General features: G+C 51.7%; 1 protein-coding gene across 3 annotated transcripts in view; it reads right to left on the reverse strand.

Annotated features, from left to right (window-relative positions):
- The window catches only part of RNF123 (ring finger protein 123), a 45,287-nt gene extending 31,855 nt beyond the window's left edge, over window positions 1-13,432 (reverse strand). The window contains exons 1-13 of one of the 3 annotated variants that reach the window (XM_069865490.1): window positions 13,415-13,432; window positions 11,166-11,358; window positions 10,108-10,192; window positions 8,138-8,217; window positions 7,216-7,313; window positions 5,977-6,031; window positions 5,554-5,639; window positions 4,686-4,772; window positions 4,111-4,178; window positions 3,087-3,212; window positions 2,242-2,356; window positions 1,321-1,425; window positions 1,063-1,188 (exon numbers count right to left, since the gene is read on the reverse strand). In XM_069865490.1, the coding sequence (XP_069721591.1) occupies window positions 1,063-1,188; window positions 1,321-1,425; window positions 2,242-2,356; window positions 3,087-3,212; window positions 4,111-4,178; window positions 4,686-4,772; window positions 5,554-5,639; window positions 5,977-6,031; window positions 7,216-7,313; window positions 8,138-8,217; window positions 10,108-10,192; window positions 11,166-11,247 (1,113 nt within the window). In that variant the 5' untranslated portion in view covers window positions 11,248-11,358; window positions 13,415-13,432. Of the gene's footprint in view, window positions 1-1,062; window positions 1,189-1,320; window positions 1,426-2,241; window positions 2,357-3,086; window positions 3,213-4,110; window positions 4,179-4,685; window positions 4,773-5,553; window positions 5,640-5,976; window positions 6,032-7,215; window positions 7,314-8,137; window positions 8,218-10,107; window positions 10,193-11,165; window positions 11,512-12,841; window positions 12,969-13,414 lie in introns of those variants that run through there. The other 2 variants (XM_069865488.1, XM_069865491.1) reach the window with 2 other exon arrangements.

A 13,432-nucleotide genomic window follows, 5' to 3' on the forward strand; every position in this document is an offset into this window, starting at 1 on the left:
CCATCTGACTCCACATGAGAGAATCCAAGTAGAAGTTGGTGCGATCACTTTGCTACAGGGAAACAAGCTTTTGCACTAGCAAAACCAACCCAAAAGTCATCTACAGAAAGCCAAAGTCCCAGGTCCAGTTAGCTGAGTTGAGTCACCCATCCCCATATTCCCTAAATCTACCCAGCACACATTGTTGCCAGAACCAGCCCAGATATGAAAGAAGTTACTCTGGTGTACGTGTGGTGATGGAGGAGCTGTCTGAGTCCAACTCACAGCCAGGACTCAGCAGGATGACAGCCAACTCTTCCACAAACACCAGCCCTGCAGGGTGCTCAGCTTAACTTCCGAGATGAGGGGTGTGAAGGGAGCATGACAGTTTTCAATCAAATTTTTCATGACAGCAGGCTGGGCCAGCGCCCACACCCATTACTCATTACTGCAACGGACAGACACGTGTCTCCAAGCAGACCTCTGCAGGAATTGGCTCCATGGAACCACCCCAGTACCCCGTGACTGCCTCAAACGAGTGTCCCAGGAAGAAGTGATCTCATTCAGCTTGGACAGGAAGGGACACGGGAAGCTGGAAGAGGTTTTTATCCCAGCAGCGCTGGAGGTGGCGAGTGCAGTGCCCATTCCCACCCCAGTCCTGAACATTCCAATCCATCTCTTGGAGCATATGGCGGCTCTTAAGACCTCCACAGTCACATAAGCATTAACAACATCCAAGAGACCAACTCGTTTCTTACTGATGGATTTGATGTTTGCCGAAGCAGGAAGTTATCCAACACCACCAGTTCCTTAAGCAGCAGGAGAAGCCTAGAAATGCCTTGTTAGCTCATGGCCAGTGTCATCATCAACTATTACTCTGCATTCAACCCTCATTCTCCGGGTGTGAAGCAGCAGACAGATGAGCTAGGCCAGAGGGTGGTCTACCACAAAAAAAAAGGGATCTTGTCACCAAGAAGGGAAGGAAGCTGAGCGCTACCAATATTTTCTAGGGAAAACTGTCCTCCGCATTTCCCAGGGGCCCCCTGTGGCCCCTGTGGAGGAACCAGCCCCCCAGCAACTCACCTCCATGAGAAGCCACATGAGATCAAGCAGCTGCTGAATAAGGGGATGAGACTCCACTGCCCCTCCTCGCTCAAGGATGCTCAATAGGAAGGTCATGAGCACATCTTCCACCAGGTACACTTTGCACTGCAGGCAGAGAGCCACAGGTCAACAGTCCTCCACGGCACAGAGACTTCCCAGGAAAGCTGAGGTTTCCTTCCCCTTGCCAGCACAATAACAGGCAGCTACAGAAGCCCGCAATAGGCAGGCAACACTCACCATGAGAGGAGAGAAATAGTTGAAGATGTGGGCCAGTGTAATCAACACTGTGGGTTCTCCCTGAAGCTGCCACGTGGACGTGTCCCTCTCCACCAGCTTCCCCTCCTGCAAAGACAAGCCCAGAAAAACACACAGCTTGGATCCAGCTTACCCATACATCAACAACCAAATGAACTAGAGGCCTGAAGCCAGCAGTATTTGCTGTCCCATGCCCGACTGTACTATAAACCTTCAGTACAGGAAATCAGGATGGCAAAGCAGCCAGGCCCTTGCCTCTGGAGAGGTGCATTGTAGTCAGGATGTCAGCTACATGATCAGTCACATGCATGCACCTTGACAATCTGTTTTTCCAAAAGGATTCAAGTGTCCATGGCAACTTGTAAATGAGAATCTCTACAGAGGAAGTCAGCTGGCAAAGCAGGCCTCTGTTCAAGCCCAGACCAGAGCAGAGGGCATTCCCTGTGCTCTGGGCATCAACAGATCATCTCCCACCCTAGCAAAAAAGGATGAGTTCCTAGTAAACGGCGACACAGCCCGAACAGTTGCCAAGGCAGCCCTGTCAGAACTTCACCCCATCGCTACAGCAGGATGTCAGTAAAAGGTTTAGGATATGAACAAGCTTCTTTCAAGGCTGCAAAATCAAATCCAGGAGTTCTGACCCCAACAAACACCAACTCTTGTGTACCAGGAATGAAACTTCAGAGAACTGAGAACAACAAAGCCCAGTATGATTTGATTTAAGTACTGGAACTATCAGGAATCCCATTTCGCAAGCCAAAGAGCTCCAGGGACACACAGGCCCCATGCAAAAGCAGCTAAACATTTAGGTTCCCAGGTACATGGAACTGTCTGAGATGCCAGCATGTGCTGAGAAGGGCAGAACAACCTTCCCCACAGATTCGCCTGGTGACATCAGCTTACCGTCACATCTATTCCAATATGGATCACATTCTTCAGGTAGCCCAACAGCTTGCGAGCCTTAACTAGGTCTGCAACAGGAGGATCTTGCAAGGGGCGGTAACCTTCCACTGGATAAGTAGGCAAGTGTTAAGGTAAAATGCAATCTGATCCTTTCAGGACTTCTTTTGTTTGTGCAAGGAGACCATTTCCCTATTTTACTCTACACTTGTCATGGTTCAACCATGCCTCAGTCATGGTTCAAAACACGTGGCCTTCTAAACAGATGATAACCCACAAGCTCGTATCCCTGCTTCCTCAATACTGCCAGCAGTGAGTATTTCACACCACACTTCTGCTCTCAGCAGGAAGACCAACTCGAGCCTCCGTTACAGCTGTCGATAGGCCCACCCAGGACTGCTCTGACAGGAGCTGAGGTCCCAGCATTCCCACAGAAAAGCAGCAGAAAACGCTAATACCACGTCAGTGGTCCCATGTGGCTGGGAGGTAGAAGACAGCAGCAGCCAAGAGGCTCAGCAGCACTGGGGTTTTCAGACCTGGAGGGCAAGATCTTTGCAGGATACGAGTGCTTGGGAACAGGCAGCCCAAACTGCAGCAGGAGCTGCTGTTGCAGAGCCGAGAGCAAAGCTCATTTCACAAACTGCCGGGGACCAGCACAGCTGTTTGTGTGCCCTGTGCTGCTGCCCCAGCTAAGCGGATTTCTGCTTCTTCTCTCCTCGAGCCTGCTCTGCGCACAACTGCCAATAAAAGAAAGCAAACTGCAGTCAGGTCTGTCTGTTCTACAGCCTCCAAAGATGGTCTCAGGACAGGCTCCCCTCCCTTCAGACCCCCTCACACCTAAAGGATATCGGAGTGGACGGCTTCCAAAGTTAAAAGCAACAGACTCTTTGAATGAGAGGCTGATGGCAGGGAAGTAAGCCATTCCAGCACCCCTTGTGATGTTGTCGAAAGCAGTTCCCAGAGAGATGCCATTCCTGAAAGAAGGAAAACCCACAAAGTTTCAGCCACAGAAGGAGGGTGTTGAGATCAACTGGGCAGTCGAGTTATCTGCACTCCCCTGCTGGCAGCTTGGCAACACAGACACATCAGTCAGTCACACCTCCTGTCCCTCTTAACCTGGCTCACACGCATCCCAGCTCTGCTGAGTTACAGCCCCAGCAAGCAGAGCAGCACTCCCACTTTCATACGATGGCACAGGAAGGTGCTGGAGCCTGCACAGCATGCAGAGCCCACTCAGTTTCGAGGGCAACCCATGCCCTCACAGGTTAACAAACCAGCAGGACATTTTAACGGAAGGTCACAGTTTTGGCCTCCTCCATTTGACGCTGGTGGAAATGGGATAATGCTCTCAATTTACCCTTTTGTAAAAGACGACATGGAGCTTCTAACAGGTTTTAATTCCAGCTGGCTTGCTGCAGGCTGTGGTTTAGGGCCAGGGAACAAGCCTTACTTAGGTTGGCCTCTGCTCATTGTACAGGGGAGTTGGAGGCAGGAGGTTCCACGGCTCCCTGTGAGTCTGGGACAGGCAAGGTCTACACTGACCACAGAAGCAATTGGTGCGGCTCAGCCTGCTGCACTATCAAGCATCATGACAGATCCCAACCCATCCGAAATCCTAGGAAGCTTTACAAAGACTTTGTAGCTTGAGTGTATTTCTGCCAAGTGCCCTCACCTGAACTCACTGAACTGAGGAGACTCAACAGCTTTTTTATATAGTTTCTGAACACAACACAGAACAGCAAAGGCTGAAACTACCAAAGAACTTAGAGGGGAGAGGGCAGAAATAGGGCTCAGCAACCTGCTGAGCAGTGAGGAAACCTCCATGTTACATACGGACACCAACCAAGCAGGGAAATGGGCAAAGATGCTTACAAGCAGAAAGCAATGGTGCCCTCATCAAGGTCTATCAGACAGCTGACGATGTCTCCTGCTGCCCAAGACTGCAGTGAAGGGAGAGAAAAGGTTAAACATAAATCCACTGTGTTCCCACATCAGAAAAAAGACTGCAGCTCAATCAATCCCTCATGATTCTGGGTTGCAGAAGAGAGTTCCTTCTCACAGCAGGTCATGCAGCACTCTCAGACGCTTCTGGAAGCTGCATACAAGCCACTGGTTGGGATCTTTTGTCCCTCCAGCACCGGGAACGTGCACAGGGTCAAAGGTGTATTTATCCCAACACCGCATCATCCTCTGACATGCAACAAAGAACCAGAGCCTTCCAGACACTTTGTTGGGTATCAGTCTGCCAGAGCTGCTCAACAGAGCACCACGTGGCACGTCCACCACCCCTAAAGTGCAAACAACTGCCAGCACGCAGCCTCCACAGGAGCAGACTGAAGCAAGGAGGACAGCTTGAGGGCATTTCACAGGGCCCAGCAGAATCCAACGAGCAGGAGTCCCCTGCTTTCTTCTCTTTACCTCCCGTTCCCAGGAGAACAGCTACTCACTTTGCCATAGTTGGTAGTAGTCACGTTCCACTTGCGCACTCTGTTTCCATCGTACGCATATGAATCTGGTGTATCTCCAACACCTTCCTGCACCAAAGCATAAAAGAGGAGGCTCAGAGCAGGCCAAGAAGGATCCCTCTCATTGCAAGAGTGGCTTTAACAGGGAGAACAGCAGGCAGGGAGAGCAGCTGACAGTACACACACTCTGCCTGGGAAAAGCCGTCCCTCTAGGGGTCAATCCAATGGTCTGTGGTCTTTACTTCAAAGAAATACACCATTCCTTACTCATTTTTAGGTCAAAAGAAGAATGCTGGCACACTACACTCCCAAATCCTGTCAAAGAAGCCCTCCAGGATGCCCATCACTTCCCCTCTTGGGTATTGCAGAGTGGCAAGTTAGAGAAATTGCAGCTGCTGTACCTTCCTAGCACCAAACACCCCACCCAGAGCCTGCCAAGGGCTGGCCCAGGCTTGCCCCTCCTGGGCATAAAAGACCTGAAACACCACGGCTGAGGGCAATCCCGAGGCGTGCTGCCAGCACCACTACCCACACGCTCTATGGAGAAGATGCCAGCTGAAAACCAACATGTAGTGGTGGCTACACACAGCAAGAGCGCAGCAACGTACCCAGCATGCAAGGCTTTCACACCGTGCTCCGTTCTGTGAGCACAGACCAGAAGCAGCTTAGTAAAGACTTTCAGAACAGCAGAGCAGAGCCGGTGCTTTGTGTGTGTGTGTGTGTGTGTGTGTGTTGGGCAGGAAACGCCAGCAGGGCAGGAGCACAGCACCAAAGCGACACTGCGCGCTGACCTAAGAAGCAGTGCGGGGGACGCAGAGAGGCCCTGTGCCCCGAGCAGCAGTTACACTACCTCCTGATTAAATCTGCAGTTGAGAGTACACCAGCCAATCTGCATGAGTCCCTGGGAGGAGATGAGCACCTCGTAAATCCATTTCCCTGAAAGAAAGAGAGACGCTGAACAATGCTGAACAGTAAACCCCTGTTCCGTAGGAGAACCATCAAAGAAGCCGAACCTGACACTGCTCCCACAGAAATAGGCGTGGCACATAAAGGAGATTCGGGACATGCCCAGCATTCCCCTCCCACCTCTTCACTCCAGTATTACACAACCCTCCAACCTCCTGCCTCTCTGGAAAAGGCAGTGGAGGAACTGGGGACAAGGGGGCTCAAAATCTGGAGCATGCTGAGGATTTCCTAAGCTCTCGCATTGTGTAACTGTCCATACACTCTTCCTGGGGTCCTTTCTCAAAGCACCACTGGTTCACCTCCTTACCTTTATACACGCACGTTGTGGCCCTGATGGACCCAAAGTTGCTGTGGCCAATCACCTGCACCAACAACAAAAGGTGTTTTAAAGCCAGGCAAAAGGGCTGTTTCACTCGGTTCTACCCATTCTCTCCTGCCTAGCCCTCAAAAACAGATAGTGAATCCATTCACGAGTGCAGTGTAGGGAAGAGACAGGACATCTTCCCCATCCCAGCAGTTGCATTCAGATCCCCAGGCTAAGGAATCCCCCAGGTCCTTCCCCCGGCTCATCTGTAGGTGACAGAGCCCACAAAGCATGCAGCACAGCAGCAGAACCAGAGCGACATGGCAACAGCCAGCTCCCCAGTGAATTGTGACAGGTACGCAGAAGTGACTGTTGTAGGGAAAGACCCCTGAATCCTGCACAAATTGGAGCAAACCCCAGATTCGGGGGTGTCCAGACTAAAGCTCAGGGCCAGCAGGTAACGCGCTGCCCAGAAATTGCACCCTGCTCACTCCTGACTCTCAATCTCAGGAGGGACCATGAAGAACAGGTGAAGGCAGCAAAAAGGAATTCCCAGGCAAGCCAGTGGGATCCAATCTGAGGGTAAGTCCCAGGGACAGCCAAGATAAGCTACAGCGGGTCTACGGGAAAGAGGAGACCAGGGCAGCCCCCTCTGCTGCAGGTGGAAGAGGAGACCCAGATTAAAGAGGGAATGAGCCCAGGACATGTGTGCACAGTGAAGGGGTGAACAGAGCACAAATTACTACCATAGGAAAGGGTTAAATTCCAGGTGATTCTTTCAGCTGATTTTCTGCATGAGGAACATCAGTTAAGGAGCAAGCATGGTGCTAATGGAAACAAAGGAGAAATGAAAGCCTCAGCTCCAGCCTCTCACCGCCACTAGAGAATACCAGAAGGAAGGAAGGAAGGAAGGAAGAGGCACTCTGCTGGAGGGACTGACAGGAAAGCTGGCTGCAGGCCCTTCCCCTGCTTAGCCAAGCTCTTCAGCAAGCCCCTGGGCCAGGGGAATTCTTTCACTTCCTCACAGCTCCGCTTGGAGCTTGGTGAGTTTTAGGGGTGCTGCTAGGCCTGTTCCCAGGAGCACTCAGTTTCTCCAGGATCCTGCAGCTTTCTGGGCAGATTCCATTCCACAACACTCTACAAATCCAGTGATGGGGATTTGTTATGAAGAAGAAACCAGGAAACCCAAAGTGCTTTTAGTCCCACAAGACCATTTTCTGCTACACCCAGCATCACACTCACCCCAAGTAAGTCATCATCGACCAGCAGGAGCCCCTCAAAACCACTCGTGTGGTCCAGCACCACAGCGGAGGGGCCAAGCCGGCCCTCAGCTCCCTGATCTGAAACAAGAGGTGCAGAAAACCTGCTAGGGAAAGCTGTGCAGAATTTAACAGAACACCTGCTCAGTGCCTCCAGCGAGGCTGTAACAGCACCTAGATTCTGCTGCAGAGGAGGAGGAGGACTAAAATAGTGTTACCCACGTTAGACCACCAGGACCCCAGAAAAGGAACCATCACTGAGATTTAAAAGGAAGTTTTCATAGCAACACACAAGGTCGCAGCTACCCAGCATTCAGGTCAATGTTGTTTTCCACATTGCCTGAAATTTTTACTTCGGCAAAATTCAAAGATCCAACTAAACTCTGAGCCCAATATTCGGCCAACACATCACACTTTGATTGCAGCCAGCAAGAAAAACCTCTGCTTTTTAGGAGAGATGCCAGCTTGTATCCTGCCACATCCTAACTCAGTCAGGGAAATGAATGCTAGCACGAATGCAGGCAACAGCCTGCAGCCCATGGTGAATGCCTGCAGCAGAGATCAGTACATAAAAACAATGAACAAGCCTCTGCATGTCCCACTGAGGAGAGCGCTCCACACTGCTGGGCACAGCAATGATTCTGTAGATCATCATCACTGAAACATCTCCAACATTTGCCCCAGAACTGCTTTTCCAGGTGTTTTCACCGGGAAATGACTCCTCCACGCAAAAGCAGACCTAGTCCAGAGCTCCTCACAGGTAGGATTTAAAGGTAGGATAAATTAGAGCACAGGAGGGCAGAACAATGTGCACTCAGAAAACTGCTTTTCATGACACAACTTGTCCCCCCTACTACGCAACACAGGCAGAAGCACAACTCAGAAAGATGCTCCGCATCTCCTACCTCGACTGTCGTCAGAGTCATTCTCCTCTGCTAGCAACCGGTCAAGGTGCTCCTGCAGATTCTGGAACGTCAGGTGCTTTCTAGGAATAAATATGCACGGGAGCTCTTCAGAAAACTCTGCCTCCAGGTTTTGAAGAGTTCCAGCCCAGACACACATTCTGTACAGCCCTGTGTTGTGAGACACAGACTGGGGAGTTCTGTCGGTCTGTGTTTCTTGTCATGAACCTGAGGATTCTGCCGCCCAGCACGCTGGGGCAATGAATGAGCCAAGGACTAAGAACAGTATAAACAAGCAACGTAGTTAACAAAGGATCTCAAAGTCCACATCAACCTCAGTCCTACACAGTAGCATCAGCCCAGGGCTCAACATTTTATGCCCGATGCTGAGGCTGCTCCCCTTTCAGTGCATCGCTTTGTATTTCCCAACACTGAGCATCACAGACCATTTCGCTACCCGGTCACTGTCACGGCCTGTTCACCTTGACATTGCTCTAAATAGCTTTACCACAGCAGCAGACTTCCCCACCTCAAACTCTCCTCCTTTCCAAGTCTCCCGAGGACTCACAGAACCACACAGGTCGTGCTGCAGGTCTTCAAGAGACCCCAGCAGGACCTCCTTTTACTGTGAGAGTCGCTAGTTGTTCTTGTTCCTGCTTCCCATTTCCAAAGCCATCTGTGGAACAACTTCCCGCTTCTGCAGGGCCAAGGGTAAGAGAGACCTTTGGAAAACCCGATGGGTGGGAAGATGCACAGAAGTGGAATCAATTAATCGGTTCTGATTGGCATGAGAGGGGGTGGCTTCAGCAAAGAAGCTTGCTCAGCAGACAGCACAGAGGAGGGGTTCTGGAAGGAGCTGGAAGAGCATGAGGCAGCCAGAGAGCTGTCTGCAGCAAGCTCCTCTACGAGGAATTCAGGCCTCGGAAGACAAGATGTCTTACCATAAAAGCTGCTTTCATATGGCACGTGTTATTTGCAAGGCCTATTTGACCACAACTGGGCTTTCTACCAAATAGCCTAGTCCAGGGAAAAGGGTGGAGGGCAGGAAAGAAAAGACAGACACAGACCAGTCAAGTGAACCATCAGTTCTGTGCTTTGAAGTCCTTAATCACCCAACAAAGAAATTAGAAATACTGAAAACCAAAACGCTCAGGTGGATGGAATATTCCAAGGCAGGCAAGCTTGTGGTGAAGTAACACAACCATAACCCCAGCTCACCAAGAGCAGAGAGGGCCAAGAGCTATTTTTAGCAGCTCTGAGCTCACATTTGAGCCGGCAGCACTAAGTATAGCCTGTGGAATGTGACCCCACCACCAGCCAGCAGGAGCTACCGGCCTGCCTTGCTTGGCCACACCGTACCCACCCCCAACAGCTCTGACTTCCCTCTGGTGAAAGAGCTATGTGCAAGAAAAATCTTTACTTTCTCAAAGGTACATGTTTCTGGGCTACAAGGTAAAGGAGGATGGAAAACAAATAGAAAAGAGACACTGAACAGGAACTTGGTGTTTTTTTTCCTTTAGCGACTCCTAATAATTAAAGAATCAACAGTTTCACCCCCTGGGACACGTCTGGTATCCCCTGTATCAATAACAGCCTTGCCTTTAGCTCACAGGGCACTGGTGACCTGTTTTTCCTCACTTTACCTACAACCTGGGCATTTTGCACTTCCTTACACATCAAGAGGGAATGCAAACAACACGGTGAATGCTCCCTTGCCCATTTATTTCAGAAACGCTGTCTAGTGATTTTATATGTGGAGGTTTTCATGCAAAACATTCTGAAGAATCCTTCCTGCCAAGCCCTGCCATTTGAAAAAGCCATGGAAGGAAAAGAGCTGGGAGTTATTTCTGTCACACGGTCCTGCTGGGCTTTTACCAGAGATCACGGTGTGGCACCTTCCTTTCCTTTGAGTGCAGTGTCTGGGACTGATACAGCATTGCTTGCCCTCTAGTGAATGCGAAGTTGTCTGATACCTGTAAGCAGCTGCAGGCTGGTTCCCATCAGCATTGGTAAAGACGCGATGCAGATAATCATTCAGAAGCCTACTGTTCACGATCCCTTGTGAAAAACAGAAGGAAAATAAGCTTAGGGAGTTGCAAATTAAACTCAAACACAAATTTCACATACAAGCAAGAAACTGGTAACTACGGGAAAATAATGTTCAGGTTTGCAGATCAACACGGTGGCAAAGGCAGCTTCAAGTCATTACTCATCGTCTCACCACCTTCACTGCAGCCCTCACACCCAACATGATGGGGCGCAGTATGCAGGCTCTTTCTGATTTGAGCTGCTCTGCGATAACAGATGAGAGGCCACACACCAGTCCCACAGGTGAAACAGAAGCTGGGTGCGGGAATCCAATTTAATTTCCAAAAAAGAAAGTGTTGCAGTTCCTGATGTCTTTTTCATACCTGGGACATCTTAAATACCTACCACTTCTAAACTGCACTAGGAGATGCTGAGAGAGAAAGGCCTGCAAACACAGCTCATCTTGTCTAACCCACAGCCCTCTTTAACACCTCGCTTTAGCTTTCACTGTGCAAAACAACCCCTACTGCCACATCAATGGCGCCTCCTCTATTTCTAGGTGCAACAGTGCCCTCAAACGCCAGATCTGTGGTCTCATAGGCAGCGAGTCATTGGCGAGTCCAAGAGAAAAGAGACTGCCTAGCAGGGACCAGCGCTTCCCAGGAATGGATTAATCTGAGAATTTGACAAGCTGTTCATCCTGGAAGGAGAACTCCCTGCATCAGACCGGACAAGGGTAGGCAGTGAAGCATCCTCCAGCCTCGCGAGGCAGGGCTGTGCGCCAAGGAATCAGCACAGTGACGTGAGCTTCTGGAGTCCTGAGTGCTACAGGAACACCCCTGCCAAAATCTCACCTCAGCTCAGGGGTTCCCTCAGCTTCAGCCCCACCACACCTCACGTCAGCAAGGTAAGTGCAGCTGGAAGGTAGCCGATCTCCAGAGGTCAGGGGTGCTCACCCTGCCCACACCTGTCCTGCTTTGACACGGCACGGACAGGCCCATACCTGTAACCTTGGACTTCTCTGGCTCGGTGCTCAGCCTGTAGTTCTTCCTCGAGAAAGCAGTCCCAGCACCTCTTGACGTCATTCTTCACAGGCTCCACTTCCAGAGCGGACATAAGGCGGACAGACGCCTAGAACAAAACCCCTGGGGAGGATGCTGCCTTCAGACTTCTGTTTTTCTTGGAAGTTGATGTACCTGGATTGAACAGCAGGGATAAGCCAAAAAACAGCCAGAGCCCTTGCGCTGACGACATCGGACAATAGCCCAAACCCAGCTAACCACCAACCCTGCCCGCGGTCCTGTGTGTGCCACAGCCCAAAGTCTTCCCGAAGCATGCGAGGCATTAAAGCCCATCTCCAGCCAAAGGCACATGCACAACAGAGCCAGAAACACAGGCAACCTTTGCCCCAAGTTTGAGGCAGCAGGACTGAGCCAGCACAGGGTGCAGCTACCACCACTGCCAAATGCCCTAAAATGGGCAGCTACCTCGCACTTCCACCCACGTCCTGACGAGACACCTCGGCCTTCCTCTCCCACACCGTATTCTTTAGGACAGAAATATGCATCCAGTTAAAATTCTTTTTAACGAGTTATTAGATTATTCTGCTATGCAAAGCAGAGAGAGAGAAAGAGAGGAATGCAGATGAACTGGACTACAAAAGAACAACACTGACTACAAAGGCAAAGACCCAGAGACCAGCTGCCGGTTTTACTGGGACAAAAGCAGACACAGGTAGAAATACACAGAGCATGTACAGGTGAAAACTTGCCACACGACTGAAGATTCATGACCTTTCCTAGTGCCACTAGGATGTGAAGGATGCTATCAGAACTGATCTGACGCATGCCAGGACAAAAAGAATAAATTCAAATTGCTAGTTCCATCCAGCTTCAAAATGTTCGGTTACCCCCCTCTCCTGTTTCTGATCGCCCCGATAGCTGACCGTGGCTGGAAGTTATCCTGCTCACTAGACAGCCATCTGACAAACTGTTTTGTGACACACACAGCAACAGGAGGAGGCAACAGGAGCAAAGGCTGCGGAAATGGAATGCTTGCCAACAACCTCATACTAAGCAGAAATTCAGGTGAAGCCAAGAAAAGTCAGTGAACTTGCCAAGCGACACGAGTGCCACCACAATGCCACTGTTAAAGATCACTGGAGCTTCAGCTGGACTCAGGAAAGGATCTCCTAGAGCCCCCTTCCTCAGAGCACCCCAGCATCCAGCAGTGGAGCAGCACTGCCAAGCAAACTTGCAGGAACAAAGCAAAAACCAGCCTAGATCATCGGTCCTGAACAATTTGCATCAGAGCCTCAGAACAAGGAATAAAACAATTAAAGAATATCATTTACTACCAAACCAGAGCAGACAGCACAGCGTGTACTACCTTAAAGTACTCTAAACGTGACAGACAGAATTTCACCTCTGTCAGGACAAGTTAAAAACTCCCAAGGGTGGTGGGAGGTGCCCCTAGCTCTTCCCCAGGGCAGCCAGCCGGTACCTGCGCTGTTGGAACAGCTGGAATGCCCGGCCAGAGCAAAGCATGGCAACATGGGCACTGTAGGAGATGCAGCGCTGCAGCACCAGGGTGTCTTGGCTGCTCTCAACAGGTCAGAGAAAGGGCAGTGCAGGGGACACACATCTGCCCCTTCACTGCTGCCCCATACGATTCACAAACCTGGCCCCAGCAGCTCTGGCAAAGGCACCCGGCTCCGAGCCTGGCCACGCATTAGAACTCTCTTCTCTCAGCAAAGACAAGCAGCTTCCAGCAGACGGGCAGAGTAAACAACACGAGGGAAACCAGAGCTTAAACGGAGTCGACCAGGGGCAGGCGGAGAGGCAGAGAAGCTGTGTGAGCGAACACAGCTTTGCCCAGGGCCCGGGGCCTCCTGCTCTCACCCGGACAGCAGGGACGAGGCCAGCAGGGGCACAGCTGGGGCGCAGAGGCCCCCGCACCGCTAGGAAAACGGCTCCGCGTTGACGGCGAGCGCGGCTCTCTGTGGCACCCCGAGCCCGGCAGCCCCCGCAGAGCCGGCGGCGAGGCCCACGCTCAGCGACACCCCCGAACCGGGGCAGCTCTCCCGGCAGCCTCCTCTGCGCCCACAAACAGCTCCGCCCGGGGCGCCGCCGCGCCTGCCCGAGCCCCAGCGCCCCCGCCGGGCCCCCGCGGCCCAGCCGGCCCCCCCCGGCCCCGCAGCCGGGCCCCCCGAGCCCCCCCGCCGGGCCCCCCCGCGCCCCGGGCCGCGCTCACCGCCGGCCGGGCCGCTCC

The sequence above is a fragment of the Phaenicophaeus curvirostris genome, chromosome 11 (genome assembly GCF_032191515.1).
Source record: "Phaenicophaeus curvirostris isolate KB17595 chromosome 11, BPBGC_Pcur_1.0, whole genome shotgun sequence".
Taxonomy (NCBI): domain Eukaryota; kingdom Metazoa; phylum Chordata; class Aves; order Cuculiformes; family Cuculidae; genus Phaenicophaeus; species Phaenicophaeus curvirostris.